General features: G+C 40.9%; 1 protein-coding gene across 1 annotated transcript in view; it reads right to left on the bottom strand.

The window, feature by feature from the left end:
* The window catches only part of ipo11 (importin 11), a 115,002-nt gene that overhangs the window by 74,783 nt on the left and 21,092 nt on the right, over window positions 1-19,127 (bottom strand). Inside the window, exons 6-15 of the mRNA XM_070964721.1 lie at window positions 17,705-17,837; window positions 17,329-17,387; window positions 12,436-12,484; window positions 9,938-10,008; window positions 9,578-9,770; window positions 8,238-8,390; window positions 7,887-7,930; window positions 5,448-5,538; window positions 4,275-4,322; window positions 362-467 (exon numbers count right to left, since the gene is read on the bottom strand). Coding sequence (XP_070820822.1) covers window positions 362-467; window positions 4,275-4,322; window positions 5,448-5,538; window positions 7,887-7,930; window positions 8,238-8,390; window positions 9,578-9,770; window positions 9,938-10,008; window positions 12,436-12,484; window positions 17,329-17,387; window positions 17,705-17,837 — 947 coding nt within the window. The remainder of the gene's footprint in view (window positions 1-361; window positions 468-4,274; window positions 4,323-5,447; window positions 5,539-7,886; window positions 7,931-8,237; window positions 8,391-9,577; window positions 9,771-9,937; window positions 10,009-12,435; window positions 12,485-17,328; window positions 17,388-17,704; window positions 17,838-19,127) is intronic.

Here is a 19,127-nt window from a genome sequence, read left to right as displayed (position 1 = left end):
AGCTCACATCCAGTAAAACAAGAAGGCACTGTTTCACTATTTCTGTTTCAAGCCTAAATAACGTAGATGAGGCAAAATATGTTTTTAATTCTTTACAATATTAACACTGTAAGGTTTTATGAAGACAATCCAAAGCAATCCAACTCCTCTATGCCTGCACGCATACGAGAGATTTGGGTTATTTCACCCTCCTAGACTTGGTATTTTTTCTTCATTCGTAAACATTTGAGGATTCTGCAGTTTGTGATTCTGCAGTTTGTGTAAAATTTAACTGTACTAAAATGCACAATGTCACAATAAAAAGACACGAAATAAACATGCTGACAGTTTCAAAAGGAATGCAACTCTTCCTACACATTACCTGTGATGGCTGACTTGCAGCTCTCCAAGAAGCTGATTCTTGAACCACTGGTCAAAGTCCACGTTGTCAAACAGCTCGTAGGCTGCCAGCCCCACTGCGTTGTATACTGCGGACAAAACAGTCACAATAACAGAAAAATCACCAACGGTCACACTATTCACAATGGGACTACATATATTAAACTTCTAGTGAAGTACACAAAAAATGCACATGAACAGTCTGCGTTATGAGTTATGAAAAACAATCTTGAAATGTGCCACTCAACACAAAAACTTCAGTCATCCATGTCCTTAAAAGCACCTTATAAAGGAAATTGCCTATTTTTTTCTATCACAGGATGTTCTTCTTTGAGGGTCTAATACATTCAATCACACTGCAAAACATATCACTTCTCATGTTTAAAGTTTGTTTTATTTGGGTTCTGCTTTTTCAAAATTGGTCTATCCAGTCCAACAAAATTGTGACAAGCTCACAAATGGAGAATACAATCTCTGCAGATAATGCAGTAGGAGTTGGAATAATAGGGGAGGGGTAAAGGGGGCAAAAGATATCATCAGAAATGGAAGGTGTTGAAATTACAGTTATGAAATTTGTCTGTGTTGAGGTGTAACGAGAAGGAGTTGAGGTATGATTCACCTGTGTGTGTGTGTGTGTGTGTGTGTGTGTGTGTGTGTGTGTGTGTGTGTGTGTGTGTGTGTGTGTGTGTTGGAATAAGGGTAAACCATCAGCTGAGGTGATAAGCTGTGTGCATGCATATAAAGAGAAATGAATCAATAATACTTTTATTTTGAAAGTTTCCTGCCATAAGCTCCTTTCCCCTTTTGAGCCTTTTATTTTGGAAATCCAAGCTGCTCCAGGACACCCAGGTAAGACCCTGGCTGTTTCTCAATATGCGTTCTTCTCTGTACTTGTGTTCTTGTGTACTTGAGAAACGTCATCACTCTGAGTCCAAGTACTGTTCCAATTCTCAAGTCTACATCTGGACAAGTACACTCAAATACCCGGATGTGTTCTTGCCCCTCCCACTTTATCGAGGATGCATCGGATGGGGACTTGTGCGGACTTGGGGCAACCACGTATCCCAGAATGCATTTCGTCGCGACGATGCCAGAGGAGAGGACTCACAACTATAAGTTACAAGTTTGGAAATACTGCTGTTTTAGTAGTACGGAATGTGGTTTTAAGATTATTTTATGTGAGAAAGTGGATGTTAAAACTTAAAGTCTGTGGTCGATTCATCACGATAGCGCATAGTTTAAAATTTGCTCCAAAGTTTTCGGAGATGTGTCGTCCTGCTAACGTCATCAAGTACGCTGCTGTCCCAATTGCAGAATGACGGTCCTGCGTCCTCCCGTCCTGGAGAGACTGTACTCCCAAATCGAACTTGCTAAGTCCGAACTGCCAAGTTCGTAAGTCCGAACTTGGCGTACTTGGTATTGAGAAACGGCCCCTATTACTGTTTATTTTGAAAAGCCAGCTTCTGCTATAGTGCAAGCAGAAACAGCACGTTGGAGCAGTTGGCACTAAAAAGGATATTTGTGTATGAATTTGTAAAATGAGTTCTGTGTGTCTACATATGCATATATGTGTGTGTGCGTGAGTGTGTTAACATCCAGTGCAGTTCACTGGTGAAGGACTCCTGGCTCAGACTGGTGTCTTCCTTGAGATTCAAAATTTGCAGTTACAGTTGAAAATCTTAAAATGTTTGTAAAGCTACAGAGACACCACAGAGAAGCAGTCCAATCATCTCAATCAGCTGCGTGTCCCCACTTTCTAATAATGGTTACCATGGTGACTGGCAACTGCTGAGCGACTCCAGGGATCAGACAGTTCATTTAATAGAGATTAAGCTGAGAGGCGTTACTCAAACTCTATCTTAGTACTCGAAGAGCATCATTCCCATCGCCAATATTTCTACATCATGATGGAGAGTGGACACCGTTGCAGGCGTTGCTGTGTTTTTAGACGTCCATGTCTGCCACAAGCACTGCTCGGGACAGTCAGACACGACTCTGCGTTTTGTTTGCAAATCCTGTGCATGTCAGTCATTGGCTGAGCAGTCTGCTTTCCCACCGAACCCAGTAAACACTGCAGTGATACATTTGAAAATGTGGTGGAGAGACGCTGTAAGAGTGCTCCAGCTGTGAAGAAGGAAATCTCAGATGCAAAATATGTTTGCAGAAACCTTTTTATGCTTCAAAATTTGGTTTCAATCTTGCAAAATCTTTTTACTCCAGTTTAAGCTTTTAAAGACTGACTTTGAACCTTTGGAGGCTTTTGTTTTTTTCTAGTTTCAAAATATGACATCATATTCAACCCGTAGGCTGCCACTGCCCACGAGTATGTTGAGATCTGCAGTTGGTCTATGAGAGTGTGTGTCAGTGTGTGAGATGGAAAGAGTGAAAGAGAAGCCAAAGCAGAGAGAGGGAGGAGACATAAAAACACTGTAAGTGTCTCTCGGAATTATCTAATAACGTATGAAGCAGCTAAATGCCCCTCAGACATATTTTCTCTCATTTATCATAACAAAAAGGTTGACAGATGGAGGGACAGGCAGAAAAGATGGATGGAGTCCAAAGTTGGTCTTTATCAAAACTTTGAGGAGTTACGACTTATAGGTAATGTTCTTTTGCTGTGAAACAGCAGAGCTCTGTAATGTGTGGCACCTCACGATTCTTAATTCTTCATTAGTACATTGATTATAACATTTTATGTTGTTTATAGATTCCTTTGTTTGTTGTTACTGACACAGTTCAGCTTCCCTATGAAGCATTTCCTGGTCTACAGCACTGCTATGTTAATTTGGCTCCACAAAATGAAATGTTCATAAATTTTCTATTGTGTTTTTAGTGGTCACAAAAAGGCATCTCAGAGGGCTAATGGCGCACTCAAAAATACTTAGCCACTTCTAATGTACAATATATCAAAAAGCAGAAGTTAATTATGCTGCCAGTGCAGCATTAAAATGACAAATGTGGGACTAACACAGGCGCTGCAAAAAATACATTAGTACAAAAATTTAAACACTGTTTCAAGGATGGTTCATACTTGGTTGAATGCCAGTTAGTAACATTTGTCAGCTATAAAAAGGGCCCAAGCCGGTGGTTTTGATTTTGTGGCATATATCGTTGTTACGTGTGATGTATGACAAATGGCTTTAGAGCACACCGGATGGACTAAAGTACCTGTTCCAGTCTTCAGCTCACTGAGGCAAGCTCAGACATGTAATGCTGGATTAGGGGCTCAGCAAAACACCGTACCCTCTTTTTTGACAGCAGTATAATTAAGGTCTTGATCTGTAATTGTATTAGCACTGTTATCAAGCGCCCATTCGGCTCTTCAACCAGCTCTCACAGCCACAATTATCAGCCACTGCTGCTACCACAGCACGGCTTCATCATCCAGTGATGTCTGCTGTTTTATCAACACTGTCAACAGACTGCTGAGATCTCAACAGGCATCCAGCTTTAACAAAGGCCCTGTTAGCAGGCAGTCCCCGACTGTCTGTGATTTAGTTGTGTATGCCATAAAACCACCTGAGTGGCAGCCTTGACCTGCCAAAGACTCATAAATACTAAAAGAAGGTGGAGAGAGGAAAAAGAGAGGGTGGAAAAAAAGACAAGAGGGGTAAAACAAGATGTCCAAGGACCTGAGAGAGCAGTACAGCAAGAATTGATAACATTATCAAAATAAACCAGGAATCTATAGGTACAAACGTTATTTTATGGGATTTTTCAGACTGTATCTTAGCCTGAAATGACTGCTATGCATCCTGTATGCATCTATGTCTCAATTTATCCTGCTCTCACCCTTTGAGTCCAGATCAGTCAATTCAATGCACCTGGAAGACAGATTGTGCCAAGTACTTCGGCAGCTACTAAGCCAGCAAAGCGTGATGAAGGCTTTGACTCACCTGCATCCTTCATTAGCAGCTGGACAGGGTCTTCCACATTGGTTGGGCCTGCAAAGACAGATACATACTCTGAATGTTATTTCGGTGACGAGAGAGAGTGCATTTGAAAGCTAAGTGTTCTAGCTATGTGCATTCAGTTCAAGCATTTTTACTGATAACAGACGTTCTGCAGGAATGAGCCCAGTGACCACATCGTAACACAGTTAAAGAGGCTTGGACTCCACTGCATCAGTCTAGTTTCGGTCATTTTGTTGGTCTGTTCTCTCCCTCTCTATTAGTCATTGTTGTGTACTCAAGTCTCAAAATCAATAGCTGCCTCCCCTCAACCATAGAATTGCCCAATCTGGCATCTTCCTTGGTCCAGCAGAACCCATTTCCACTCTGTCAGATGAAACCGAAAGCAGCATGGGAGACAGGCCGGAAATGGACCCTGTACGGCGGCTGTTTGAGCAACAGCACTGCTAATTCAGCACCAGTACAAGAACTACATGCCAGCACCACCTGCGGCATTGTGGTTGGTGGGTGTCACTGACTGATTGGCTAGGGAGTTCAGAGTGATTGCAATGGTGGGGGTTGATACCTGGGAATGGTATGTTACACATACCGGGACTGCTGAGGGCAACATGAACAAAAATTGCTTTGCTTGTTTTCTGATATATGAAATATACATCTCTTACTCTGAGGCAAGGCTACATTTCATGTTGACAAACGGAGGCATACTGTATGTGCAGTGCAGTGCAAGGCACATTTATCTCTATAGCAGCTTTAAAACACAAGGTACTTTGCATAAGGTGTATACACGCATTTAGAAAACAACAAAGATTCACAAGTGAGATAAAATATGCTAAAAAAAATGGATCTTAATGATATGATTGGGATGGGCAAATATTGCACAGACCTCTCAGCGCAACACTATAAAATCCAATAGCACTACAGACAGCCTCCAAAATGACCATTAAATTGAAAATAAACAGCTCCAACAAAAACTTAACTTTTTACCTTCATGAAGGTGAGATTTATTGCGGAGCTGTATTGGAAAACAATAGTTTTCACAAGGTGCACCTAATGAACTGGCTACTGAGTGCATGTTTCCCTCGCATTGAAAGGATTTTAAAAGGTTTGCTGAGAAGAGAGCAGACTGTGCTTTTGGCATAATACTTAAATTTAACTGACCCTGGAGATTCTGAACCATATCCAACAGCACCGGTGTCAGCGTCTGGCTGTAGTTGTGGAAGATATCGAGGAACAATACTTCTGTACAAGGCTAAACAGAGGAAAAGAGCAGAGGAGACGACGAGATAATTAAATGGCAGAATAGATGACACACTGTGCACGATCATTCGTTTTCCTCCCACCATCACAGCTCTTCCCATTCTGAGCAGCCTGCTGCGGTATTGTTCGGCAGTCAGTGATGGTGAGGGGGGAATTTCACATGAGCAAGTTCCATCAGAGCACACCCTCAATAAACACAAAGAAAAATGTATACAAAGAGGCATGTGCACAAACACAACGGCAAACAATGCCTTGAGCTCCCAGTTCAATAAAAAGTCAATGTGACATCGTTGGGGGATTTCTGTTTATTTGTGTGTGCGTGCGTGCGTGCGTTTTCAAACAGAAAAATGGTAGTTCACCCACCTTCAGTAGTTTATTGGCTTTTGCTGTCAGAAAAAAATCAATATGAAATGAAGGTGTCACAAATCTAGTTCATGAATACATGCTGTGTGCTACAGCCTGTGCGTATGTGTCTGTGACATTTCGCAGCACGCAGCTTTAACCTTTCTGCTGTGTCGGCCAGAGGTCAGATGACACTTCTAAAAAGCCAATTTAGTATATTGCTTGTTTTGTTGGGAAAATATAGATGTGGTAAAATTGAGGCAAAGGTCCTCTATAATCAGTCATTAGAATTGGTGGCCATGGAAGGAACAGATGGGCAGTGACATGAGATCTATGAACCACCCTGAGCACCATAACGTGCTACTACGAAGGTCATACACTCTCTGCATAGACATATGTTCACAAACCTCCAGCCTTCGGGACTGTGATTATTTCTACATTACAAACTTGATTCATGTCATGAACTCAATTCTAAAAAAAAACATGTTAGCAAGCAACAGGTCTTTAAAACAGAGTACCCTTTAAAACTCTTAGACCACCCTAGAATTTAGAATAAATCCCATTTTTTGGGGCAGCTGTTTGTACATTTAAAGGTATTTCAGCCAAACACCCGAATACTGTTCTATCAAAAAAGTCTGTCGAAAACAGTGTTTTCTGAGAATTCTACATCTTAAAGTAATTAGCTACCTAATAAGTTCTCGGAGACTTTAATTCCTCCTTTATTTCTGCTGCAGTGTGCTTTAAATGAATAACACCTTTTGCAACGAGACTCAGAAAACCAGATGAAGATAAGCCAGGGCCAGACAACTTGGCGCAGACACAGACAGGATCTCTGGGGACCACTGACCGCTTTATGATGTTGCAATGCACACAACATACCGCTTATATCACCACATAAAACACTGCTGTGAACACCTGAAGCACATACTAAAAATATATGTGCCAAGTAATATTATAGCAATCCCATTAAACTGAAATCCTCTGTCATTATGCTTCTTTTAATCTAAATTTCTATGATTTCGAGGATGGACTCAAGTAATATGCTCTGTTTTTTGTCTTGCAAATTGCAAGATTTCCAAATTTTTGTTTTAAATTTTTGCAAACTACACTTTTTAATAATGATGGTTTTACCCTGATTGAAACACAGGGGACCAGTTTTAACAATGTTCCTCTTCTCACTGCTCCTGGATGCTGTCAAGCTCAAGGTACCCGAATGGAGATGCTGCTGTGTTTTGTGGGAACTGTGTGTACAACCAACATCACTGGGCACTTACAAACGCAGATGTGCTTGACATTTTACTGCCTCTACAGAGACATGGAGCAGCTTTCTCTATGCGAGCTTCTGTTTCTCTCCTCTCAATAATTAATAAAGTAGAATTAACTCTCACTGTTGTATGCCTCCACTGATCAGTTTACATGCATGTCTGTCCACACTTTGAAGGAATTTAATAAAAGGTATTTAGTGATGATTCCAATGAATAACTTCCAGTGAGAAAGATGATGTCTTCACTTAGAGACTGTTTGGACAGAGGAGTGCAGAGGACTGAAAGAGAGCCTCATCACATGGTGCAACAACAATCACCTGAAGCTCAATGTCACCTAAACCAATCAGCTTAGGGGTCGACTACAATGCTTCAAATATGGATGCTGCTGCAAAGAAGCTACTAACTGTAAAAAGTGGATGCTTCACACACGTTTTCAGCAGCACAGATGATCTGAAGAACCTAAGATTAGTGTCTCCAATTTAGCATCTGACTAAATGTGAGATATAATCACAGTTCTCCCTTCTGTTCCTGAGTTATGGTGTTGAATAATGGCCAAAATATGCTTTTGCAAATCATTATGATGTCACAGTGAAGTTGACCTTTGAACTTTTTGATGTAAAGTTTATTGTACGAGACATTTGTGTGAAATTCTAATGAATTCATCTTTTAGTCCCAGTGAACATTTGTGCCAAATTTGAAGAAATTCCCTCATGGCGAATGGGACACTACGTACCCGTAGACTGTATTTCCAAGAGTCACCACCTGTTTCTTCAACAGCTGGAAGACAGAGAGGAAGAAGAGAAGAGCACAGGTGAGCATGCATTAACGCTGTTCATGAATACCATTTTTTTGACTGTGCAGATTATCACATAAAAATCACAATTCAAGAAATCATTATTAATGCTCTCAATACATCAATTCAATACATAACCAATTCTGGTGAAGCCTGCACACAAAGTGACACTGACTGTAGAACTGGTCGACCCTCACTATTCTGGGCTTCCCTCTTAGCTCTGCCAGTCTGCGGGTCCAGATGAGTCTGGACATTTGGATTCAGCCTGTGTATCTGGGGATGTACTATTACCAAAGCTCTCAGGATCCTCTTCCCACATTGCCAGCTCTTCCTCTGTGAGAAGGAAGTAGTGTGAGACGAGCCGGCGTCCAATTTCTGTCAGTGTGGGGTGTGTGAAGAAGGCTGTCTTGATCTTGTGAGCTTCCAGACTCTCTGGTTTACTGTCTGATGGAGCAAGAAGGGGGGGAGTAAAGGAGAGAAAAAGAAAGAATTAATAAAAGAAAGACATTTCATTATCCATTAATCTGTTGAACACTGTTACTACCACTATATTTGTACTTTTTCTACACTTCCCAGCTTTAAAGCCAATTTACAGTGGATTCACAGCAATTTCAACAATCAGTATAAGTATATTAAGTACTGTATATAGGATTTTAAACAAAGACGTTGGTTTCAGGCAAAAGCTTCAGTTCTTCTTCTGTTGTCCATGTGCAAACTTAAAATCTTTACTACATCATTTCATAGTTTCTAGTGAAAAAATATCCCTTCTCTGTTGCTCCTCTTGATTCTCATTTAAAATGTGCATGAGTTAAGAAAATCTTATTGTACTTCCCAAGCCAAACCAATACTCAACTCAACAGACTGCTGGTCATTTCACTTTCAAACCTCCAGTTTACCTGTGGCCCCTGACCGCCATGCCACTACTGGTGCAGTACTCAGGGCCCTGTTCTAATACTCTCAGGCATGCCTGTCTGTCTATCAGACTGGCAGCATGGGCCTAATAAATAAGTCAGATGGCTGCCCTGAGCTGAGCTGTGTCAGTCAAGGCTCAGCTTTCCCTTTAACTATGTAACCTTAGGAGTCAAAGTATATTTTCCTGTTTTGAAAAAGGGAAAGTGAGGCATACTTGATGCTGGGCTTCAGTATGGTGCCGTGTCACACCCGCAGTATTAACACATGAACCACGAAAAACCACAGCTCCGCTCTACGTCAAGCAATCAATGCTTAAGAGAAGGATATTCAATAATAATGCAAACCAAAGACTATACGAGCTGGCACAACAAAGACCGAGTGCTGTGCTCCAGGGCTAATGAAGCACTGGAGGCCTCTGCCAGCCTGAAATAAACATGAGCCATGACGAGGTACGGTGATGCTGATGGTATTTCAGCACTGTGCTTTTCAAAACACTGCCAGTGATTAGCCGTGAAGATTTAGTGACACCTCTTGCTGGCCCCTGACCTGAAATTCAGATTTGATTGTCTGGCTTTCATTTGAATATCCTCTCTCTTCATCCATGTCTGCCATTCTGATCACTCATCTCCTGTGCCTTTTCACTCCCTTCTGTTACCACCTGATTCATCCTTTATCCTGCACCTCGCCTGCTCCTCTTCGCCAAAGCCCTCATATCTTACCATCAATGTTCTTGGCAGGTTTGTAGGCATCGTTCTTTACAATCATCTTGATGAGGTTCATGCACTGAACAATGAAGCGTTCAAAGGTCACTCCCTCCCCTGCGGGAGTGAACACGTAGCTGACAGCAAATTCCAGAGAACGCTGGATTAGGGGTATAAATGCACACGGGTGGTACTCCAGGAAATCTAACAACTGCATGGAACGGAGGAAAGAAAAGTACAGAAGAGGACGAACATGGGGAAAGAAGAAAGGATACCAAAAATTAACAAACACTAGAACAGATCTGCACAGCCTATTCATTAATAAGGAAACCGATATGAAAGGTGTCATTTATTGTTTTGTATCGATGTACAACTCACAACTTTAGTGTACAGTATGATCATCTTCTCCAGCTTTTCTCTGCATGTGCTATCTGGACCGACCTGCCGACCTGAAACACAACACAACCGTACAGTATTGTTACTTAACAGCAGCAGCATACAGCATCTTCAGGCAATTGTCAGGCCATGTTTATTAAATCTAAGTAATTCAGTTTTTCAATAATGTGATTTTACCAAATCTTCATATAAAAAAATTCTACTATACATCCATGATGTAAGTGCAAAGATTTCTTGACTGTAAAAGCAGATCCAGATTAAAACACACAAATCAGACTGAGCAGCTGAATAGTTTGACATTTTGGGAAATATGCAAATTTGCTTTCTTCCCAGAGAAGATTTTTTTACCTTTGGAAATTAAGCTAAACTCAGAAAACCGTTTCATGGCTCTGGCTTCATTTTTAACAGACATCCACATGAAGACATTATATCTTGATGGAGTATTTAGGTCTATAGAAACAAAACAAAAGAGGGCTGCTTTGTCAAGGATTCGTGTGTTCGCAGTGTTTTAAGGTGAACGCTGTCATGATTGCTGAATCTGATTGTTGAAATTCCGAATTTTGAATTATTAAGCCAACGTATGAAAGTATGTTCAGTATGAAACATGCAATACTAGATGAGATATGAGCCGATCTGCTGTCTGATCTTGTTTAGTCAATGCACTCATAAAGGTGCATTAAAAACTCAAATGGAATTAAAGCATAGGGGCAAGAATACCATAAGGAGAGGAAGAGAAAGAAAAAGACGATGAAGAAATGTACAGAGATTAATTCATCTTGGCCTGAATTACTACAACAAACTCTCCCCTTTCTTTAAGGTCAAATGCCCACTTCACCTTGCTGCCTTGTGAGAGTCCCGCAGGTCCATTACAAGCTGCGGTGTATATAATAAAGCACAGTAATAAAAGAACTCAAACATGACCATGAATGACTCACTCTCTCCGATGTAAATTTTGGCTCCATAAAACCACTCATGATGCTAAAGCCAATAAAGATGTCCCATGTAGTTTACTTCCTTGTCAACCTCATTGATGAAATCGGCAGAGACCATAACAGTCTCTGTGGCATTCCTCCAAACGTTTGTGAACAGTCAGGGTCACCGTTTCTTCTCCACGTACACACACACATTCATTTCTATCAGCAACCGCTAATTTAGTGCGACACTAGGTTGACAACAAAGGGTTATTGACTGAGTCCGTGCCATTGAGTCATCAAAGTTCCTGAGGTCATCTGAACCAACAGAAAGTGTTAATAAAATCCATAGCCAGACACTCAATAAAGAAACTGAAGATAGAAAATTAAGAAAAAACACACTGAAATAAAGAGTTTTCTCCATTTCTGATTGAAATGTAGCCGAGGAAAAGAAGTTTTCAACTCCGTAGTGACTGACAGAAATAGATAGGTGACCTCAGTTGGAGGACAAACATCTGACGGGGAGAGCCAGACATCTGAATGGACCACAAAGACTGCCCCAAAAACAGCGGTTTATTTGGCTGACCTTATCAGGCTCTGCAGAGCTGACGCTTCCCCCTAGCTCCACTGTGAGCTGCCTCGCTGTTTCCCCTATCTGCCAGGTCCAAACACCAACAGGACCATGACCCCCGTCTCCACTGCCATCAGCAGAGTAAATACTGGAAGTGATAGCTGTGGCTGATATCTCAAATGATATTTTCTGCTAACATCGGCCACTATGGCGGCTCATGGGGCTGTGTCCGAGATTTATCTCTAACTCGCCTGGTGTTGTTATGACGAAGCTACGGAAAAGAACAAAAGTCCGTTGGATACTGATATTAGACAGTGAAAGTGGGCTGAGACAGCTACCACTGTAGTGGGTGGCTGTCACTCACTCATGCAGGAACTTTCCGAGAGGACGAAGAACCTTTTAAAGAACTCAGAGTTTGCAAAGCTGAAAATAATTGCCGTGTTTTTCAGTCACTCCAAATCAATATAGACTCATATTATGACAGTGTCCACATAAAATACACCTCTTTTCTTTGGATTTTTGTGCTTCTTCTCTTTTGATTATCTATTTTGGATATTTCCTCTTTACAATGGTTTCTATTTCATGTTACCCACCTGTCCTGCCCTCAAGTTAGTAAGCAAAAAGTGCACGCACTCACAGGTGCACACACGAACTGTACAAGCGTGTGTCACATTCTCCAGCCTTTGCCAGCTTTGTCTCAAATAAATCCTGGCAAAGCCCTATAGAGGTCCTTGTTTTCTAAAGGTTTAGACGAGAAACTCGTAATTAAAAAGCAAGCCCCTTCAGGTGACTCAGCCAGCTGAACTTTTAATTTGACAGATACATTATACTATGCCATTACTATGCGAGACCTAGACTTTGGGTATCATAAAGTATCTCAGACTTTTAAGTAGGTGCCATCTGCAAGCGTTGGATCAAGCACCGGTGACTGTGTTTGTTTACTGAAGGGAGAAGACTCGGATCAGAGATTCAGGACAGAGAAAGAGATGAGTACTCACAGCATTCCAAGAACTGTTTTAGCCTTTCAAACACTGCATTCAGGAAACCCTGAAAGGGAAGAGATGAAGAGAGGGTGAGATAAAGTTTAATCTCTTTGACATTTCTGTAGCTGAATCATTCATGATTGCTTCATCAGTATTGCCCAGAAGCAGATATATTAACAAGGGAATAACTTTAGCATGTGTGTGTGTGTTGTGTATGTGTGCGTGGGCACACTTCCCTCTGTACTTCGAGGAGTATAAATAAAAGTGCCAGCTACACAGTATGAAAGGGAATCAATTTTCTGTAGCCTGGTGTAGACGCGGCTTAGCATGGGAAATTAGATGATAGATGGAGATGCAATCTGTTTAGTTCTGCATTAATGTTCAGCCATGAGGTCAACAGCAGTGCCATTAATCACACAACACAGCCCAGCCAGCGACTACAGCTCCTAACAGAGTTAGTGAAGAAAGACGGGGTCACAAGAGGAGCACAGAAGAGAAGGAGGGAGATAATGGAGACCAAAGTTCTTGCCAGGCATTTGTTAAGATAATGACGAGATTGAGAAGAAGAGGGGGAGGCAAGCAGATGAAATAAGAAGAGGAGAAAAAGACTTAAACAGAGCGTGCAGGAAATTAGAAACAACTAATGCAAATGGGAGTGCAAAATAGAAGTTTTCAGCTGAATCAGTCATGATGAAAATGGTTTAACAACTGAAGAGGAAGAGAAGCAAGGCTCACGGCACTGCTGGGGAAGAATATACAATGATGAAGTGAAAAGTAAATGAAGGTCAGCAAAATGGATTGAAACGGTAAGAATAAGACAGGAAAATGAAGACAGAGTGGTGGGCATCAAACGTAAGCAGTGTGTGAGAAGCAGTTTGTGAAGGAGATGAGTGTTAACAGAACAAGCGAGTTAATCTGAGAAAGGATCTAAGCAAAGGACAGTGGGTGGCAATTTAAGACTACAGTTTGGTGAATGTTTTAAGTATATGTGCACAGACTTGCTCCAGGCTTAGGAGGCTGCAGTAGATTGTTTCGCAGATCACAAAGGCTCAACTGAATGTGCCTTTTTAAATGTATAATTTTGTTTGGGGTTGACACAAAGATGCTTGTTAACTCCTGTTTCTGATGAAAAAGATCCAATGTCTGTTCGAGCCTCCCTCCTGCAGTGCCTGTCTGACAATCGAGCCAGGAAGACAGTCGTTCAACTGCAAGTTTTAAAATGCATCACTGTGGCAGCCCGTGTGAAAACTGACAATGCTCCTCATTCTTAGTGTCAGTGTTTTCCAGCTCACTGGCGTTCTCCAACAGAGCTGCCACTGGGGTGATTAGAAAATGAACCCTGTCTATTCAGAATGCTCAGAATGAAGACAGTGGACGGCTCATAATCAGAGACCAAAGTGTGACTGGACTAAAGTTGTTAAAGTGAGCAAGCTGAGCATATGTCTTATGTAACAATAAGCCAAGGTGTCAGCGTGGTTTGTCTGGGTGCACATACACCAACAATGAATGTAGAGTATGTTACTAAGTTGTAAGATTCATGTTGTATCAAAATTAGTTTTTTTCTAGGAAACACTAATATGCTGCACACAATTAGGAATAAAACAGCTAAAACAAGCAAAATGCTATTTAGTGATGGTCCCTACGTCTGCGTGGTACAGCAGTCACAAACACCAGCTCACTTTTTTATGTGGATATTGGATTTTGCAAACTTTATAATTGGAAAGTTAACAGAAAATGTGCTGTTGAGGGTCAAAGTGCACAAAAACAACAAATTAAGACGTTAACACCAGCTAAAGCCTAGTCACAGCAAGATTGTTGTATGTTCTATTGCATATTATACATAATTAGCAGATATGGGACAGGCTTATTATCGAGATTCACTGTTATAGTTGAGGTCTGCTGAGCTGCAGGCCTCTGAGACACTCATCAAGACTTAGTTACACATAGTTACTCATATAGGTTTATTCAGGTCTCTGCAGGCTGCAAAATCCCTTCCTTAGTAGGCGACCTGCATCCTGAAGTCCCCATCAGAAATACAACCTTGACACAGGTTTAAAAATTAAGTCATGTAATATGATTCAAAAGGTTTTTCAGCATCACGCCCGTCACCAGAGGAAGAGCAAAACGAGACATGACCTAATCAATAAGTCAGATTAAAAGAGCGTGACACGTCTTTAAACCACCACAGGATATATCTGAAAAATGGCTGCAGGCATTTTATCAATCCAGAACCATCCATCCATCCATCCATCCATTTTCTATGCCGCTTATCCCTTTTGGGGTCGCGGGGGGGCCGGAGCCCTAGACCAGTCGCCAGTCGATCACAGGGCAACATATATACACAAACAACCATTCACGCTCACACTCACACCTAAGGGCAATTTAGAGTCACCAGTTAACCTAATGAGCATGTTTTTGGTCTGTGGGAGGAAGCCGGAGTACCCGGAGAGAACCCACGCATGCACGGGAAAATCCAGAACCATTTAAAGTGAAAATAAATCTCAGGAGGGAGGTAGTAACAGTCAAAATGATGTGAATGAGGATGAATTAAAATCACTGTAACCTGTGTAATTAGAGATTTTCTATTCAGGAAGGGGTTAAGTTGAGCACAATCTATAATTACATCCAATTAATTTAAATTACATTATCCTGTTTGACTCACCTGACCTCTTCCTACTAACAATTAACTTTCTTTCATTGTGATTTGTTACAGGTCATGAGAGCTGATGCCACATTCAGGCTAAAAGCTGAAAACTGCTCGTGATTACATTCAAACATGTGTTGAGTCAGCGGAAAGACGAGAGCAGATTCAAGCTACACATCGTCAACAGAGGCAAAAATACGTCTTGTTGTAAAAATCTTTCCACTTCAGCCCAAAGGATAAAAAAAGAAATGTTTATCCTGAGGCTGTAGGACTCCGCTTAGCACAGAAACAACAGGAGCAAAAATGAGTGTCAGGAGGAAAATAAGAGAAACAACTGAAGCACAGTAAGCTGCGATGTCAGTCTGAGTAACTGGATGCATAATGTGGCTCATTTGTTTCTATACAGCAGCCAAAGACACAAGAGAAAGTCACAACCTTAGTTTTGTTACTAAGATTACACTACCTGCTGTTTTGAGCAATGACACAAGTCTTAACGCCTTCCAGACGTGTTTTAAAGACAGAAAAATGCTGCATGTGCTTTTTCCACAAAAAAATAAATTATTTATTAAAAAAAAAAAGCACACACAGATTACCTCTCCCTCACTGAAAAATGCATCAATGATTCATTTTCTACTCTCAGTATATCTGCACTGGAGGTTTGTTTTTCCACATCACATTTCATTTCCCCTAATTTCTCCTATGGGGGATTAATAAAGTGTTATCTTTTCTTCTGACATTTAAAGGGACAGACCTTGATGTTGAGTTTTTCACATGCGTTTTTTTTCACCCCGTTGAGCAACACAAGCCCAGTGCCTTCTAGTTGAAGTGCATTTGAGAGAAGGCAGATATGCCTCCAGCGGATATCTCCAGGACTCGACAACTCACGCCAAAACAATCTAGATGGATAAATAGCATTACAGGTAAGCAGAAAAAAACATATTTTGGAATCTGTGGTAAACTGTCTCTTGAAGTGTATGTTGCGTATTGGATCATGACATGCGTTCAATTCACTTTTAAGATGAGCAAGGAGAAATTTTCCCCTTCAGCAGATGGATGTGAAAAGACACTCTGAGTGTCAAAGACTGCAAACTCTGCACTGCGAAGGTCAAACAGCCACGTGAAGCAACAATGAGCAAGAAACAATTTTGTGTGCAGGAGGTCATTAAGTACAACAAAAAGAAAGACTGTCTGATTTTAAAACAGCATGAGGTACAGCCATGACCTGAATGTTGAACACCAAGAATATTACTCTTTGAACATTCCATCAGAGGAAAAATTAGAAAAAGAATGAAAAGTGGTATCAAAGCAGTGAGTCTGAGATAATAAGAGCATATACATCTAAACATGAAATATTAACTCCAAACCATTACGTCTGCTCACTGAACTAGAATAACTAGGGACAGCTCAGAGCAAATGACACTTTAAAGGGAATATTTCAACCAATATACAACCTTCAGCCTGCGAGCTAAAAGCAGTCTCATTAGTGGAAAAACAGAGCACAGTAAACAGAATAATTTCTGTCATGAAATGATCAATTCAGTCTGAATATGTCAAAAAATAAACAAGAATAAACGATTCTAAAGTGGTGGCTCTTTAACCAAGTGTTTTATATTCTGACTTAGATTAGCTAAGAATTGATTATTCTCACTGTCACCAATTATTTTCAGCAATTACTAAAGTGCTTGTATTTCTATTTTTGCATAAAATGTTATTATTCATCTCAGGGCTGCATTGCTCAGAGTACTGAACAAATACAGTACTTCTTAGAATTCCTTGAAGTCTCACTTTCAAAGTCACTTTGCATTCTTTCACCTTTATTCTCCAAAATATTTACTGCTGTTCTTTTACCAAACCCTGATTAGCAAAACAGGAAGTAGTCAGAATCCGCAGCTGGAGTTCAAAGGACTGAGACATTTTATGCAAATGATTCCATTAACTCTGAGCCATGGGGGAACCAAAACCCTATCTACACAGGCACTCAAGATTATTTTTTCTAAAACCACAGAGATTTAGATTAAATTAAATTAACAGTTTCGAGGGGCTGGACTTTCCTCACACTGAGAGTGGGAGAAGAGCTCGCACAGAACTCTTGACTCTTTGAACCGAAACAAGGCTTAAGGCACTTTCAATCTTCACGGCCATCCTCATTTTGCACACTGTGACTGGAGTCATTCTCAACTCAAAACACCAACAGGAAAAATATCAGTTTTTCTCAAATACGAGAGGCTCTGTAGCAGCCACAGCTGAAATAACTTAACACTCACCATCACTTCCATATTCTGTTGTGGCTCTTGAAATCCGTGGACTGTCAACTTGCGAAGCACTGAGAGGGGCAGAAAGAAAAGAATCAGTATGCAGGACTGTCGCTAAGTGCAAATTAAAGTCAACTCCACTTAATTGGTGTTTCAAAAAGTAGCAGTGCATATGAACATTTCCAGAAGTTCACAACTTGTCCACTTAATTAAGTTTTTGTCAAAAGGTGGAATCTTGATTTTCAAAAAAAAAGTCACATTATGCAGCATGCAGGCAGTTATCTGAGGCCATCATTTACTTATTTTGCATTAACAGATCACTGCACTGCTTTCCATGTGAACGCAGTCATGTCGTGTGTGCATGTGCGAGTTTGCGTGTGTGTGCAACCTTTTAGGGAGAGTAGCGTCCTCTCCAGTGAGCTGAGCGCTGCAGCTTCATCTCTGGCGTAGATTTGCTGGAGGAAGCAGTCGGTGTGGTGGCTCCACAGGGAGCACGCAAAGCTGTAGATGCCCGACGCCAGCTGCCAACATACACATAAACAGCACAGTCAATCACATGCACGGATAAAATCGCTCTGGATCAGTGATCATGTTCAACGACAGGCATGGGAGGTGATTCTGGTGAAGGCCTGAATTTAGACCAGAATTATATTCATGCAAACTGTAGAAATATCGATACTTTGGGATTTTGTTTAAAACAATACAATCTCTGTTAACTATACATTCGATCTGATCAAAAGCACCAAAGTTATAAAAAAACAGATCTACCATCAAATCTTTAACCCAAGACTGCACAGAAAGAGAAACACTGGGGAAGAAAATCAACTGATCCTCAACCATCACTATTAAGATTATTGCAAATGCATTGGTATTTGTCAGTGACTTTTTCTGGACCAGCATCATGTGCCAGTTAAAAATGAAAAATGTATCCTATTTTGAGTGCCTCTGACGTTTTTCCCCTTTTTGCCATGGTATCAAAAGAAGTCGTTTTTACTAGTATTGCATGGAAGTCACCAGTTACACTGATGCTGTAAATACAAAAGCACTTCTACAAAATTCACTCACACAGGACAAATAAACACAACGGCCAAAGAGGGACCTCTGAGTCACAGGTCCAATTTAGCTCTAAATGAACTTTCTATTACAGTCGCTGCCATAACATTATTTGAGCCCAAACCAATTACATTTTTTCAATAAGGGCATTCTCCTGTAGAGGCAAAACAAGATCGTCGAAAGGTAGACAAAAGTACTCAGTCCCATCGGCTGTGTAGTATATGGTTTGGCCCAGTAGCTCAGACGATATAACAAATCTGCACGGCACAATAATGAGCTTTGGATTACGCTTTGGTTGGTGTTTTCATAAAAAGAATAAACAGAGCAGAAAAGAGGTAAACATTACATCTCTGGAACTATTCAAACATAGCGGCTCATTATTCAAGCAATTCAATGTGACAATGCTTCAGGAAAACTACACACTCAGATAGTCTTACACTGTTAAATGTAATGTTTCAAGACAATTCTGCTGCTTGACTAAGGTAAACACCCACATGAAAATTAGTCTGTGGAAAGTTTCAATGATGGCACTACATCTCAAAGGAAGTAACTGAGCAACTCGTCGACAGAAGATCTCTGTGTTATCGGTAACACTGAAGTGTCAAGTGGGAGAAATCTGAGAACCGGTGCTTAGGTTGGTGGTGATGTATGCCTGCTGAAAGAGAAATCCCTACTTTGACAGCACAGCATAGGCTTTGATAGATTCTTTACAGAAAACTGCAAGACTGGCAAGTTCCTTCTTTGGAGAGATTTCTCGA

Source organism: Chaetodon trifascialis, chromosome 6 (genome assembly GCF_039877785.1).
Source record: "Chaetodon trifascialis isolate fChaTrf1 chromosome 6, fChaTrf1.hap1, whole genome shotgun sequence".
NCBI classification, from domain to species: domain Eukaryota; kingdom Metazoa; phylum Chordata; class Actinopteri; order Chaetodontiformes; family Chaetodontidae; genus Chaetodon; species Chaetodon trifascialis.
The sequence above is the reverse complement of the archived record's forward strand: the minus strand, read 5'-3'. Positions and strand labels throughout refer to the sequence as shown.